The sequence below is a fragment of the Anomalospiza imberbis genome, chromosome 10, assembly GCF_031753505.1.
Source record: "Anomalospiza imberbis isolate Cuckoo-Finch-1a 21T00152 chromosome 10, ASM3175350v1, whole genome shotgun sequence".
Classification (NCBI taxonomy): domain Eukaryota; kingdom Metazoa; phylum Chordata; class Aves; order Passeriformes; family Viduidae; genus Anomalospiza; species Anomalospiza imberbis.
The window spans coordinates 377,967-393,405 of record NC_089690.1 but is presented as its reverse complement, the minus strand read 5'-3'; the positions used below and the strand labels follow the sequence as shown (position 1 = coordinate 393,405).

General features: G+C 55.9%; 2 protein-coding genes and 1 long non-coding RNA gene across 4 annotated transcripts; 2 read left to right on the top strand and 1 right to left on the bottom strand.

Moving 5' to 3' along the window:
- Window positions 1-433: 433 nt before the first annotated feature.
- Window positions 434-7,947, top strand: MINDY4B (MINDY family member 4B). Its single transcript, XM_068200073.1, is given in 10 exon segments — window positions 434-537; window positions 2,102-2,345; window positions 3,249-3,340; window positions 3,597-3,762; window positions 4,152-4,217; window positions 4,748-4,818; window positions 4,975-5,044; window positions 5,368-5,596; window positions 5,599-5,784; window positions 7,127-7,947. Coding segments are annotated over 10 exon segments (1,404 nt in total). The 3' UTR covers window positions 7,303-7,947.
- A 1,109-nt stretch (window positions 7,948-9,056) lies between these two features.
- SIAH2 (siah E3 ubiquitin protein ligase 2) lies at window positions 9,057-12,847 on the top strand. The gene is made up of 2 exons (XM_068200100.1): window positions 9,057-9,532; window positions 10,422-12,847. Exons 1-2 carry the CDS (start codon window positions 9,164-9,166, stop codon window positions 10,977-10,979), a joined length of 927 nt encoding a protein of 308 aa, XP_068056201.1. The 5' UTR covers window positions 9,057-9,163; the 3' UTR covers window positions 10,980-12,847.
- LOC137479636 (uncharacterized) lies at window positions 10,155-15,014 on the bottom strand. Of its 2 annotated transcripts, none has more exons than XR_011002399.1 (2): window positions 14,687-15,014; window positions 10,155-14,606 (listed from the first exon to the last, which is right to left on the bottom strand). It is a non-coding gene; the product is annotated as an uncharacterized lncRNA (long non-coding RNA). The 2 variants fall into 2 exon arrangements; XR_011002400.1 differs by having other exon boundaries at window positions 10,155-14,589.
- Window positions 15,015-15,439: the final 425 nt, after the last annotated feature.

The window sequence follows — 15,439 nt, the reverse complement described above, 5'->3', positions numbered from 1 at the left end:
AGGCTCCGAGCAGCGAGGCTCAGAGCAGCGAGGCTCCGAGCAGCGGGGCTCAGGCTCAGAGAGCAGCTCAGGTCAGAGCAGCGAGGCTCCGAGCAGCGAGGCTCCGAGCAGCGGGGCTCCGAGCAGCGGGGCTCAGGCTCAGAGCAGCGAGGGTCCGAGCAGCGAGGGTCCGAGCAGCGAGGCTCCGAGCAGCGGGGCTCAGGCTCAGAGAGCAGCTCAGGTCAGAGCAGCGAGGCTCCGAGCAGCGAGGGTCCGAGCAGCGAGGCTCCGAGCAGCGGGGCTCCGAGCAGCGAGGCTCCGAGCAGCGGGGCTCAGAGAGCGGCTCAGGTCAGAGCAGCGAGGCTCCGAGCAGCGGGGCTCCGAGCAGCGGGGCTCCGAGCAGCGGGGCTCGCAGCGCGGCTCCGCAGCAGCCCCGGGCCCGCGGGTGACCGCCATGGGTGACCGGGGGGCTGGGCACGCTGCGCCGACACCGCTGGAGGAGATCGCCAGCAGAATCTCTGACCTCAGCAAATGGAGAGAAATCTTTAGTTTCCGTGGGTAAGATTTTTATTCTGCTTCTTTAACACAGTTTTGATTCCAGGTCGTTATTTAATGTAATTTTTCAACTTATGTTTTATTACAAAACTTACGTGACAATGATAAAAGGTCCTCGTGTACTCAGTAACATAAATGGTACAGGTCTTATTCTTCCTTTGTTCTGGGGTTCCCTTCTGGCTGGGCTCCAGTTTCTCCACATGCTAGTAATACCTCTGTTGGGTGTTTTCATTTGTACTTTATTTTATGTTTTCAGCTTGGAAATCAACAGCACGACTCATCAGGTAACTCCTTTTCCAAAGGTAATATTTTCTGTTTGTCTGGTGAGTTTTGGCCTGTCCTTAGTTGGAACACTGAGGAGGTCAACGTCCATACCTGCAGCCCAGGTATCTATGGAGACTCATTTCTCGTGCTGCTTCTTTGAGAAGCAGACTTCAGATATTTTGAAGTCAAAGGGGCAGACCAGTCCTACACTTGATTAACCTTTCCGTCAAGAACGAATGGTTTTCACAATGAGTTTCAGAAAACAAACTAAGATCTCTAAAATGTAAGTATTTGGAAAGCCTGCTGTGCCCTTAGGTTGGGAGACACTGAAGGGTATTCCCTGTAATTCAGACAAATACAGCACTATTGCCTGCTCCAGTCATCAGCTCGTAGGGATGTGTTGAGAATGCCTGAAAACAGCTGGAAGTCAAGGGCACGCGCGTTCCAGGGCAGCAGGTGCCCCCCAGCCCCTGTCAGCCCGGGCGCTGTGCCCACCCTGGGAGCACTGGGGGCACGTTCGCTGGTGGAGCAGCAGCGCCGGGTGATGCACTGTCTGCTCCTCTCCCTGCAGCAAGGACGGAGCAGTGCTGGCCATGGACCACCCGAAGCCGGGGAGTCCCCGGGGTCACAGCCCCCCTCCTCCGTCCCCCAGCCCCTCCTGCTCCCTCAGGACATGGGCGGCCGCCCCATCCCCCCGGACACGGCAATGGTGAGCTGCCTGCTGAATTAAGTATGAGCTGTAATTGAATCTCCTGAAGGGAAAGAGACTGGGGAGCCTTTCCTGCTGCTCTGACTGCAGGCTTCAGCCTGCTGAAGTAAGCTGAACAGGATGTGGAACGGATTATTTAGGAGACTCTTAACAAACATGGCTGGAATGCAACCTTAAAGCTGATACACAATAATTCTCAGGAGAGAACCAGTCAAATGACAACAGGCAACGTTTCCCTGCACCTGGGGGCTTCCCTGACAAACAGCCTCAGGACAGGAGGCAGGATCATGGAATCTTAGAACTGTTAGGCTCGGAAAGGGCCTTTAACATTATCAGTGAGGGATTTCAGCTCCTACTGAGTGCCTGGCCCCAAAAGCACTGCTGCCAGCTGCTGTTGTCCAGCAGCTTGGCCAATCCACGGGCAATGGCAGGATGGGCCCCGGTGCAATCTTCCCCAAAATGTGCACTGTACCCAAATGTAAGTTATTACACACTAGAACCAAGCTTCACCAGAGTGGCTGAGTGCTGTGTGAAGTCCCTGCAGAGCTCAAACACCACCTTTGCTCTGATGCTGTGAGGCCTGGCTCTGGGCAGACGGTGTGCCACTGCTCTGGCTGAGGGGGCGCACGGCACCTGCACCCCGAGAGCCCTGATGGGACAGACCCCTCGTGCCAGGACGAGAGCTCTGACCCTGGCCCCTCTGCCTCCTGCTCCACAGAGGCTGCAGAAGCTGCTCTTCAGGAGCACGGCCCCCCTCTTCAGCGGTGAGTGGGCAGCAGCACACTTCAGGTTCCACCCGCCGCACTCCGATCTGGCCTACGCGCTGCAGGCAGGAAAGGTAGGACTGTCCTGCAGTGCCTGGCACCAGCTGCCTGCTGCCACAGACACCTGTGGGAGCTGGCAGCCAGGGCAGGGGCCTCAGCAGCACACACACCTGTACCCTGCACACCTGTACCCTGCACACCTGCACCCTGCACACCTGCACCCTGCACACTTGTACACTGCACACCTGTACCCTGCACACCTGCACCCTGCACACCTGTACTCTGCACCCCTGTACCCTGCACACCTGTACCCCACACACCTGCTCAGGAGAGATGCAGCAGGTTGCAAAAAGCCTGTATCTTTTCTGAGAATTAGACTTACTGAATTATTCCTGCTCCACCTAGACATCCAACAAGTGAAGTCACCTAGACTATCATTTTCTGAGATGGAGGTTTTCTTCTTCCTTATTTACCATCACAACATTCACCCAAGAAAGCAGAAAGCCAAGATACACACTCGAATTGTCAATCCCCCGCCTTGTCCAGAGGCTGAAGCGCTGGGTACAGCCATGGGTGCCACTCCCTGCATTCCGGAGCTCCGTGCTCACAGAAGGAGCACAGCCCTGGTGGGTGTCAGCACGGTGGGGAGCTGGCACAGGCACTCCTGTGCGCAGCCTCACATCAGCCCTGGGCTGCCTCAGCACCTCTGGCCCTTTGCTGCGAGGCTGGAGGGGACACAAAACAAACCGTGGGGCTTCCCTGCACAGATGGTGCCTGGAGCTGGGTACTATTCCCTGGGACAGAGGGAGGACAGGCACCCACCCACAGGGTCCCTGCCGCCCCCAGAACATGGCCAGGGCTACTCTGCAGCTTCTTCTCCGTAAGGGCTTCTTGTGGTCCCCCTGGCCAGGGACTGCTGGAGTGACAAGCGCTCAGTCAGACTCCTCAGATGGCAGGAGCTGTTCTTCTGTTCCTAGGGAGGAACGAGGGCCATTCTGGCGGCTGTACAAGCACACATCATCACATACCTGCTCTTCACAAGAGAGACAGAATGTACTCACCTGGAAAGGTAAGTTGCTGGGCCTCATGGGACACATGAAAATTATTTCCATGCATTGTTTGGTCAGTGCCAGCCTCTGGGTTCAGGCAAACCAGATCCAGGTTCAGCTGTGCAGATACAGGTGAGGATATGCACTGGGAGAGAAGTCTTGGCTGACGCCCTGGCAAGGCTTCTTTCCACCAAATCCTCTGATTTCGGGACAGTGGCATGTGCCCCCCATCTCTGTGGTCTCACAGTCACAGCCCCTGGTTTCCCCCTGGCACAGGCTGTGCCGGGTTGGGCGGTGGGAGCAGAGGCAGGCACTGGCCACGGCCCTGGCAGAGACCCTGTGGGCAGCAGGAGGAGGCGGCAGAGCTGTTGTGTGCCTCATCACTGCCCCTATCACCACGATGCCACGTGAAGGCTACAGAACCAACAGCTTCACAGAGAGAGTGAGTATGGAACCGTCTTCTGCCAATGGGATTTTCCTTAAAGATACTTTTGGCCTGAAACACAGAATCTCCTACACCTGCTCCCCCACTTACGTTGCACTACAAACAGGGATCACCCCAGACCCAGGTCTTGCTGCAGCCCGTGATACATCCACCTCCCCTCCACCAAAGCCCATCTTCCTTCTCCTGCAATGAGGAGAGTCCTGTCAACACAAAGCTGCTGCCATGAATCCCTGCACAGAGCCAGAGCCCACAGCTGGAGAAAGGGCAGAGCAAACTTTTGCATTGTTCTTTCGTTTGACTAATGGAACCATAGGATTCAAAAGTTCAGCTTTTTGGTATAATTCATGTCTCCTTTACACCACCCTCATGTTGCCCATGCCCAACAGATCCGGCAGTTCGAGTTCTCGGAGAAAGCTGCTGCTCAGGGGTTCATCTCTCACCACATAAACTATGTAAGTGGGGATAACTGCTTTATCCAGGTTATTTTCTTGCTACATTACATCTTATTTCCCATTCAAATTGGGCATTTTGGGCACAGCAGTGTTAACATCATCAGGACGTTCACACAGTTAATGTGCAGTTAGTTCATGGATCATTTCCAGCCTTTCCTGTGGGAAGGGATCCTGCTCCCATGTAAATCCCTGTGACTTAAGCCATTATTCCAGCTCTCTCAGCCCATAAACACTGGGTAAACAGGGCAGTATTTTGTACATCATTCAAGGGTGTGATTCCTTGCAGCCTCAGCAAAAATATGGGAAAAATTGTATAAAACCCATTTAGGCAGTAACTGGAAGTTTCTTCTTTCTTTTTTTTACCTGATCCTATTCAACAAAATTAGTTACAAAATCTTCCTGGAATAACACCTTACTCATCTAACTCAACACACTCGCCTAGGGCTGTATTGAAGCAGAGGAATTGTTTTAATTCCATATGATTTACTGGCCATAATTCCTTCCCTGTGATGCCTTATTTCTTTTTTCAGTTCAAAGGTGAAGGAAGCCATGGAGTGATCCTATTTTTATACAGTTTACTTTTCTCTAGGACACTTGAAAGGTATATTTTGCTTTTTAAACATTTTCCTGTAGTTTGGTTATATCTCCTGAAAAGTCTTTTCCTTTCCTCCAATTTCTCTTGGTCAGGCAGGGAGGTGCAGTGCTGCCTCTGGCACAGGCCCAGTGCTGCCCTGATGATCTGTGCTTGGTCACACAGGGTCCAAGAGGATTTGGGTGACACAGCTCCTCTGTTGAACATCAGTTCTGGAAATGTCACCTGTACAGAGGTAGGATCAGCCACATGTCTCAAGCATGTTTTCTGGTTTTATTATTCCCACATCCGATTTAGGAAAAAAGGTATCACTTGTTAATTAATCCAAAGAAAAAAGAAACCTAAGTTCATAAAAAATATTTTGCAATTTTAATCATGATTGTGCACTTAAAAAACTGATGATGATGATGATGGTGATCGTAACAATAATTTTTAAAATGCCACTGGCAGCCTGGCATTCCCCTACTCGTGACAGACGTGGCAGAGCTGGGAGCAGGGCATCACCCCAAGGGCCGTTTGCTCCGTGTCCCCGGGTGTGACTGCGCTGTTTCCCCGCAGGCCGTGCTCAGCCTGCTCCTGACGGGACGGGCGAGCCCGCGGCAGCTCTGCGGCAGCCGGGAGCCGGAGCCCGGCGCTGGGGACGGGGAGGGCGAGGCCCCGTGGCGGCGGGGCCCCGTGGGCTTCCTGCGCTGGGAGCGGGCGCCGGTGGAGCGGCAGGTGAGCGCAGGGGCAGCCCCATGGCCAGCGGGACCCTCGGCACAGCCCGGGCTCCTGGCAGGCGTCCCCCTGGCCAGGTGAGCCCCGGGCTGCGGACGCCCCGGCTGCCCGTGTGGCTGTGCAGCCTCTCGGGCAGGCACAGCGTGCTCTTCGGCACCGACAGCCGGCTGCTCTCCGACTGGAAATCCGAGAAAATTTTCCACCTGTACTTCTACACTGGGCAGCAGGAGCAGACCCAAACTGCCCACCTGACAATAGGTACGAACCCAGACCTAGCAGGGACTGAGGTATGGGCATCACAGACCATCACAGACAACTCGTTCCTGCGTTAAATACTCAATACAAAGTTTAAACACACCAGAAAGCTGGACTGTTTCATGATTAATTCAAAATTTATAATAACATTCTGTCCAGCTGCTGGGGTGTTACCCCACCCAGCCCTCAAGCCCTGCACAGCTGCTCACTCACTCCCCCACCCGCAGGATCAGGGAGGGAATTGGAAGGGTAGAAGCTAAAGAACTTATGGGTTGAGATAGAGACAGGGTAATAAGAAAAGCAAAAGCCACACACACAAGCCAAGGACAATAAAGAATTAATTCACTTCCTCCATAGGCAGGCAGGTGCTGCAGGGCCCCATCACACACAACAGTGACTTGGGAAGACAAACACCATACTCAAAAGTCCTTTCTCTTCCCTCCCCCCACTTCACATACTGAGCATGATGTCATACGGTCTGGAATACCCCTTTGACCATTTTGGCTCCTCTGTCCTGGCTGTGTCTTCTCCCAGCCTGCCATGCACTCCCAACTTCCTCACCAGCGTGGCAGTAGGAAGAAGCAAAAAGGCCTTGGCTATGCTGGCACTGCCCAGCCATAACAAAATCACGTCTGTATAATCAACCCTGGGTTCAGCACAAATCCACAACACTGCTCCATACCAGACACTGGGAAGGCAATGAATTCTATCCCAGACAAAACCTGCACACCAACGCAGCAGGGCCACCTGCCTGGCTCACTGAGGCTCAAGTGTGTCTTCCTGCTCAGCACCAGCTGCCACCGTGGCCCTTGTGCTCCCCACCAAGTTTCATATCCCCCCAGGAGGGACAAACTGCTCCTGTAGCAACGCTTGGGTTGTGAACCAGGTTTTGTGCTTGGGGTGCAAGGTTCTTGTTTCTCTGCTGCTGTGCAACACTTACCTTCCTCACTGGGTGCCTCCTTCCTTGCTCTCCTTTCACTGCAGCATTCAAAGTGAAGTCAGAACCTTGAAACTAAAGGGTAAGTCTGCAGGGAAGCAGAGTGATTTGAGATCAACCATCATGATACCTGGTGTGGCCACAGATACTATCTGAGCATCTGCTCAGAAAAGCAGTATGCAAACACACCGTGCAAGCAGCCCAGAGCTGCACTTAGAGCACTGGAATTTCCCGGGGGAGCCCACGGTGCAGGGGCAGTCCCCAGCCCGGGAGGCCCTACTTACCCTTCCCCTGCTCCCTGGGGCAGAACGGCAGAACATCTACACCAATACAGCTGCAGAAGCTTCTGCTTTTAGCTGTCACTGAAGCCTTTTTGAATGGGGTTGGGTTTTAAAGATTTTTTTTGAGACATTTATTTTTCATTTCCTCTTCAGACACTCATTCGCATCACTGGGAAGAGGCTCAAAGAGAAGGCCCCTACAGCTCAGGGAAGAGGCGCCCAGCCCTGGAGATGGCAATCAGGACCAAGTGGGCAGGTGCGACCGTCAGCTGGAACGGGACAGACCCCTTTTTCTGAGGAGTGAGCAGGATGGACCCCTGCTCCTGAAGGGTATTGGCATCTCCCCCACACTACCAGCTGCACAGGTCACCGCAGTCTGGAGGAAAAAAAAGCTCTCTCCCCGATCAAAAAGCCTTTGGTGCATTGAAGTCCTGTCCACTTAGTCCTGGGTCCTGTCCATAAGGCATCACACCCACTGCAAAAGTGTGCACTGCAGGAACATCGACTTGCAGCCCTGTCCCACTGCATGCCTTTTCCAGGTGGTAGGATGCAGGTTCTCCTGCTCCCCATGACAGCTGGCAGGGAAAGGAAAGAGTCAAGCCCTGGCACAGCTGCCCATGGCAGTGGTGGAGTCTCCATCCGTGGAGGGACTTAAAAGCTGTGCAGATGTGGGATTTGGTAACGTGGTTTAGTGGTGGCCTTGGCAGTGCTGGGGTAATGGTTGGATTTGTTGGGTCTTAGAGGGCTTTTCCAACCCAAACTGCTCTGGGGCTCTGTGATTCAGTGATTTTACTGCCTTTGTCAAATCCTGGCACCCTGCATTCGCCTGACAAGCATGGGCAGGGCACATCGCTTCTAGCTCACAGAAACCGCTGTCCACTTCCTTTTTCATTGTCATTAGTCCTAAACGACCTGTAAGTTACACCCTTAGTGTGCTGCTAACGACAACTGAGAAAATAAACGTTCTGCAAGCGATCCAGAAACTTGGTTCAGGTTTATTGAATTTTATAAAAAATAAAAAGAAGCCGTGACACCCAGGCAGAGATTATGCTGGGCCGGGATGAGGAGATGCTGGTTACCGCTGATGTGAGGTCTGCGACCCCACTGCGGAGCCGCGGCTCAGCTCCAGCGCTGCAGTGCCCGGGCACCCACAGCTCCCGCGACACCGGGAGAGGGGCCCGGGGCTGGGGGGATGCACGGTCCCGCTGAGGGGCACGGTCCCGCTGGCACGGCACGGTCCTGGTGAAGGGGCACGGTGCCGGTGAGGGGACACGCTCCCGCTGAGGGGACGCGGTGCTGGTGAGGGGACACGGTGCCGGTGAGGGGACGCGGTGCCGGTGAGGGGACACGCTCCCGCTGAGGGGACGCGGTCCCGCTGAGGGGACACGGTGCCGGTGAGGGGACACGCTCCCGCTGAGGGGACGCGGTGCCGGTGAGGGGACACGGTGCCGGTGAGGGGACGCGGTGCCGGTGAGGGGACACGGTGCCGGTGAGGGGACGCGGTGCCGGTGAGGGGACGCGGTGCCGGTAAGGGGACACGGTCCCGGTGAGGGGACGCGGTGCCGGTGAGGGGACACACTCCCGCTGAGGGGACACGGTGCCGGTGAGGGGACACGGTGCCGGTGAGGGGACGCGGTCCCGCTGAGGGGACACGGTGCCGGTGAGGGGACGCGGTGCCGGTGAGGGGACACGCTCCTGCTGAAGGGACACGGTGCCGGTGAGGGGACGCGGTCCCGCTGAGGGGACACGGTGCCGGTGAGGGGACGCGGTGCCGGTAAGGGGACACGGTGCCGGTGAGGGGACGCGGTGCCGGTAAGGGGACACGGTGCCGGTGAGGGGACGCGGTCCCGCTGAGGGGACACGGTGCCGGTGAGGGGACGCGGTCCCGCTGAAGGGACACGGTGCCGGTGAGGGGACGCGGTGCCGGTAAGGGGACACGGTCCCGGTGAGGGGACGCGGTCCCGCTGAGGGGACGCTCCCGCGCAGGGCGGGCGGTCGCGGGCGGGCCCACGCGGGGCACGCCGGGAGCGGGGCGGGGGCCGCGCGCAGCCGCCGCTCGCCCCGCACCGCCCCGTCCATCCTCATCCTCATCCTCATCTTCCTCCTCCTCCGCCTCCGCCCGCCTCCCCAGCGCGGCCCGATGGTGGCGGCGGTGGCGAGGCGCGATGAGCCGCCCGTCCTCCGCCGGCCCCGGCCCTAGCAAACCTTGCGGAAAGCAGCAGCAGCACGCCCCGTCCCCCGCCGCCGTCCTGACGGGGACCGGCGGGGCTTCTCCGCCGCCCCCCTCTCCTCCTCCTCTTCCTCCGCCCCAGCAGCAGCAACAGCAGCAGCAGGAGCTGACCTCGCTCTTCGAGTGCCCCATCTGCTTCGACTATATCCTGCCGCCCATCCTGCAGTGCCAGGCCGGGCACCTGGTGTGCAAGCAATGCCGGCAGCAGCTCAGCCTCTGTCCCACCTGCCGGGGCTCCCTCACCCCCAACATCAGGAACCTGGCCATGGAGAAGGTGGCCTCGGCCGTCCTCTTCCCGTGCAAGGTAAGGATGAGCGGCTGGGCAGGGGGACGGGCGGGACCAGCCCCGGATCCCTGTAGCCCTGCAGGAAACCTCCAGCCATCACCCCCCCATCCCTGTGCCCCTGCAGAAAACCTCCAGCCATCACCCCCCATCCCTGTGCCCCTGCAGAAAACCTGCAGCCATCACCCCCCATCCCTGTGCCCCTGCAGGAAACCTCCAGCCATCACCCCCCATCCCTGTGCCCCTGCAGAAAACCTGCAGCCATCACGCCCCATCCCTGTGCCCCTGCAGAAAACCCCCAGCCATCACCCCCCATCCCTGTGCCCCTGCAGAAAACCCCCAGCCATCACCCCCCATCCCTGTGCCCCTGCAGAAAACCCCCAGCCATCACCCCCCATCCCTGTGCCCCTGCAGAAAATCTCCAGCCATCACCCCCCATCCCTGTGCCCCTGCAGAAAACCCCCAGCCATCACCCCCACATCCATATCCCCAGACCAACCCCCCGCATCCCCCTGCAGAGGACACCCACCCACCACCCCAGTTGTTGAAACTAGAATCCTCTGTTCTTTTTAAAGAAAAGGAATATCCAAGCCAGGACCTCTCCAGCTGATCTGGACGGATCAGATCTAACTACTACAGCAGATCTAACAGCAACTCAGCCATACAGCCCATTTTATCTAAGTGCTTGCGTTAGGAAAAAACAACCTCAAAAGACAAGAAGAATCCATTTTAAGTGGAAACAAAAACTAAGCAAAGCTCAGCTTGAATCCAGGGCTCCATACAAGTAATGTAAAATTTGCAATGAGCATGAGAGCTCTGGTTGATCACCTGTGTTTCCAGTTGACGGGTGGGAGCAGCACATACTAGTGCTGGTGCCTTTCCTGACGGCTTGTGTTTGGTCTCTTTCCAGTATGCCACAACAGGCTGCTCCCTGACATTCCACCACACAGAAAAGCCAAAACATGAAGCCATCTGTGAGTACCGTCCCTACTCCTGCCCGTGCCCTGGTACCTCCTGTGACTGGGAGGGGTCCTTGGAAGCCGTGATGTCCCACCTCATGCATGCCCACAAAAGCATTACCACCCTTCAGGGAGAAGATATCATTTTCCTTGCCACAGACATTAACCTGCCAGGGGCAGTGGACTGGGTGATGATGCAGTCGTGCTTTGGTCACCACTTCATGCTGGTGCTGAAGAAACAGGAGAAGTGTGAAGGTCACCAGCAGTTTTTTGCCACCGTGCTGCTCATCGGCACCCGTAAGCAGGCAGAGAACTTTCAGTACAGACTGGAGCTGCACAGCACCTGCCACCGGCTGACCTGGGAGGCTTCTCCCTGCTCCATCCACGACGGCGTGTCCGTGGCCATCCGCAACAGCAACTGCCTCATTTTTGATACAGCTACTGCACACCTTTTTGCTGACAATGGAAACCTCGGCATCAACGTGACAATTTCCATGTGCTGCCCATGATGCATTGCTAGCAAGACTCGAGCTGTCTGGAGGTAGTGCTTCACTGGGGTTTGGTTTTGGTTCCCATTTTTTATGCTGTTCAACTATGTCATCTTGTATGCTAAGGTTTCTGACTAGCCAACGGTTGTAACTTTGGGCAGAAGAGGAACAAGAGTGTGCTGTAAGTAACGTGAGCAGGACAAGGTCTTTTAAAATTCTTGGGTGCCTTAGGAAGACTACACACACACAGTTACCTTTTATAATTTAATTATATTTTATGTAAAGAGTGCTTCCATTGGGTATGTGGCTTAAGAGGCTTAAAAGGTGTGTTTGGAGCACACCTAAAAGCCCTTTCATCAGCAGTACAGACTCCCTCTGATGCTGGTGAGCCTTAGTATCACAAGAGGGTTTGGTTTGGAAGAGACTATCATCTGTTCCAATCCTCCTGCCATGGGCAAGGACACCTTCTACTATTGCAGGCTGCTCCAAGCCCCAATGTCCAGCCTGGCCTTGGGCACTGCCAGGGATCCAAGGGCAGCCACAGCTGCTCTGGCACCCTGTGCCAGGGCCTACCCACCCTCATAGGGAACAATTCCTTCCCAATATCCCATCTCGCCCTATCCACTGGCAATGGGAAGCCAGTCCCCCTTGTCCTGTCAGTCCAGGCCCTTATCCAAAGTCCCTCTCCAGCTCTCTTGTAGCACCTTTAGGCCCTGGAAGGGACTCTTAAGTTCTCATGATTTGCCCTTAGTGAAGCCGTGTTGGCTATCACCAATCACCTCCTTATTTTCCATGTGCCTTAGCATAATATCCAGGAGCGTCTGCTCCAAGCTCTTTCCAGGCACTGATGTGAGACCTGACCACCTGTAGTTTTCTGGATCTTCCTTATTTCTCTTTCTAAAAAAAGAGAGTTATGTTTCCCCTTTCCGAGTCGGTGGGAACTCCTCTGGACTGCCACAACTTCTCAAACATGATGGATGACAGTGGCCAAGCCACTTCCTCCACCAGTCCTTCTGAACCCGCAGGTGCATTTCGTCAGGTCCCATGGACTTGTGCACCTTCAGGTCTCTTCGACCTCCCCGACCCCAGTCCTCTCCTGCTGCAGGCAGTTCTTTGCTCTCCCACTCTCTGCCTTTGTCTCCTGTGACTTGGGCAGAGTGGCTGGAGCAGCTTGCCACGAAGGCTGAGTCAGAAACGTGGCTGAGTACCTCAGCCCTCTCCACATCCCAGGGAACCGGTGTTCTGTTCCCTTCCATAGGGTCCACATTCTCCCAGGTCTTCCTTTTATCACCAGTGTACCTATAGAGGTTGCTTTGCTTGTTGCCCTTGATGCCCCTGGCCAGATTTAATTCTTTCAGGCTTTAGCAATCCTAACCTGACCCCTGGCTGCTCACAATCCTCCCTGGCTGCCTGTCCTTTCCTGTTAGGTGAGAAAGGAAGGAAATCCAAGCAACATCTCACAGGAGAAGCTGTGGGGGGACCAGTAGGTACTTCAGCAATGTTTCTCCATTCCCTGCTACCCTATGGAAGGGAAGGGCACTGGGTCAGCTGTGGTGGTGGCTTCAACAGGAAAAAGGAGAGAAGGGGCTGGGGTATGGCGTGGTACATTACACCATGTGTAATGCATGGAATTGCTGGCTCCTGTCTGCTTTAGGGGGATTGGGCCAGGTACAGGTGCAAACAGGAGGCACAAGTCTCACAGACTGCAGATGCTGGAGCCAGTGACACAAGGTTGTCCACATGCAACTGCCCTCGGACACACTCCACTATTGATCATTGTAAAAGATTTATAATATAGCAAGAGCTTTATGGCCAGTGTCTTGTCTTTTGGTATTTAAGTTTTGTTGCCATATTTCTTTTATTTTGCAATAAATATTTTGCAAAACCTACACTGAAGAGCTGTGCTAACACAGGACTGTGTGGCAGGTGCTCCGCGTTTGTGCTGTGTGCTCGGCCGTGCTGGATCAGCTGGGATCCCCTGGCATGGGCTGGCTCTCCCTGGAGGGGTCCTTGCCCCTGCCAGCTCTCAGCCACTGTACTGTCACCACAACTGACTCTGCCTGCAGCTCCCCCTCTGCCATGGGAACGTTCTGCTTGAATCATGACAGCAAACAGAGCTCCCCATATGGCTGTGCCAGATCTCGTCCGTGCGCCGTTCGGAGCAGGCAGCGAGCCACGAGTGACACTGCCAGGGGAAGCCTCACAGTGGTGGAAAATGGTGGTAAAGGGACGGGTGAGGCTTGGTGTCAATAAATACAATGCAAAAGGAGGAAAACCAATCCTGACAGTGTTCCTCCTGGGAGAGCTCTGGAGTTATGTCCAAGCCCTAAGCAGCTGCAACCAGCACCTGGCAGCAGCCCTCAGAAAAGTGCACAAGAACAAGTTTGGCCTCAGTGAAGGGAAGCTCGGTCTGGCTGCAAGAACTTGGAAGTAACCGTGGAAAAAACCTCCCAAGAAGTTACTCCCTAGGCACTGAATACCAACAATTAAAGATTCTACAGCTGGTCTCACTTACACTGTGCTGGCAGACCTCTGGCAGCATCAGCCTGGTGAACTAATTGCCTCCTGCATAAGCAGGATCGAAGTCAAGCCATGGTTCCAACACCTGTTACAACCTGTGCTTTCATGATGATTCATCAAGCAATAATTCCTAAGGATTTGATTAATTTTCCTGTAATTTAGCAAAACTTGTAGTGGAAGGTAATTTTCTTACTGACAATTGGGACATAAGAGGATTTTTGCATAAAGCAAAACTCCAGAGCATGTCTTTGAATATAGCGGGATTAATTCATTACTCCAGCGTTACCTATAATCCACATCAGATAAGTTAACACACACTATCATTAGGTCTGTCCACACCACTCAGTTTTGAAGGAGTGGCACACTCTTGTTAGATTTCACCTCAAAAAAGCCCGAACAAAATAAACCCATCACCTTGTCTTTTCTGACTGAAACTGAGTTTAGGATAAGGAATACCTCAGCTGGCACTGCCAAGAAGGGACGTTTCCAATTCACGTCATTGAGTAGACAGGTGACATTCATTTCAGGATTCCCTCGGGTTTCAGGTTTTCTTCCCAAGGCAGCTGATATGACTTTGTCAAGTAAAAGTGTGACAGTTCCTCAAGACATTTGGAAGAGGTTATTGAGGCCTGCCTGGTTCTCTGAACAGAGCTGACCCCTCTCAAGCCCCCAGCCTTGAAAGGGAGGGTGAAGCACATCTGGACAAAGCTTGCAGCAGACAGACCTGCATGCCAGGCAGACCCCCAGCCACGCTACAGCACCTGGCAGGTGCCCTGCAGCCCCTTGGCTGCTCTCCAGCCCACCAGGAGCATCTGCTGTGGTCCTAGAGTTCTCCCTAAAAACTATTTCACTTCAAACACAAATTAAAATGCATCTGTCCAGGACTGATGAGTTTAGAGCGAACACAGCTCACCTCGAGGGGCCTGTCCCTGGCCGTGCCTCGCCGGCCCTCTGCGGTCGGGACAGGCACTCCGTGCCGCAGCCTGACCCGAGGGCTGTAGTCATCCCCGAGAGCCATGGAAGTGCTCTCGCAGTGCTTTGGGGAGTTCTCAGCACCGACACCAGGTGAGCCACCGATACCACTGCCTGCACCTCAACATGCTCTTTCCGTCTGAAAAATAAGTGAAACTGACTTCTCTACTGTGGAACTCACGTGCTAGTAAGACACTGCGAATTCTTACCGACAGCACAGGTAAAGTGGCACACACCTGCTCTCCCGAGGGGAATCCAAACCCGCCTGGGTTTGCACAAGACGGTTTTCTCTTTTTTATTCTCTGAGCTGAATGTGCAGATTCCTTGGAGAGGTTCGACAGCGCCAACTCCTACGGGAGAGCTCAGGAAGATGTGTGACAAGGGTGTGACACAGGTGTAAGGAATCCACTCGGGCAGGTGTTCCGGTGCAGACAGGTCGTGTCCGAACAGGCAGTCACGTCGGGTTTGGGAACGCGTGTCACCCCCAGTCCAGCTCCCCGCTGCTGACAGAAGCAGCAGCTCCGGGGCTCGGCAGGCGCAGAGCACCGGGACGGCGGGACCAGGACCGGGCGCGGCGGCTCGGCCTCCGCCAGCACCACGGGCCCCCACGGGCCCCCGCAGCCCCGCGCGGCCCGGGCGCCTCCGGCTGCCCCATGAGAGCCGCCCTGGCTCCGCTCCCGGCCGCGGGTCCCGGGCGGTGCGGCCGGCACAGCGCCCGCAGCCCCGCCGAGGCGGGCACGGGGAGCGGAGCAGCCGCAGCTGCCGCCTGGAAGAGCAGCGCCGCGGGGCAGCCGGGGGCCGGGTACCGAGCGGGGAGCGGCCGGGCCGGGCCGGGGGCCGGGACTGGGTACCGGGCGGGGCCGGGGCGGAGCCTTGTCCGGGCCGGGGCCGGGTACCGGGCGGGGAGCGGCCGGGGAGGGCCGGAGCCTTGTCCGGGCCGGGGCCGGGTACCGGGCGGGGAGCGGCCGGGGAGGGCCGGAGCCTTGGCC

What these genes read in the sequence shown, in the direction of transcription:
- SIAH2 (XM_068200100.1), top strand. Translation starts at nt 9,164, where the DNA reads ATGAGCCGCCCGTCCTCCGCCGGCCCCGGCCCTAGCAAACCTTGCGGA. An exon ending in CCGTCCTCTTCCCGTGCAAG is followed by an intron (nt 9,533 to 10,421) that starts GTAAGGATGAGC and finishes GTCTCTTTCCAG; the next exon opens with TATGCCACAACAGGCTGCTC.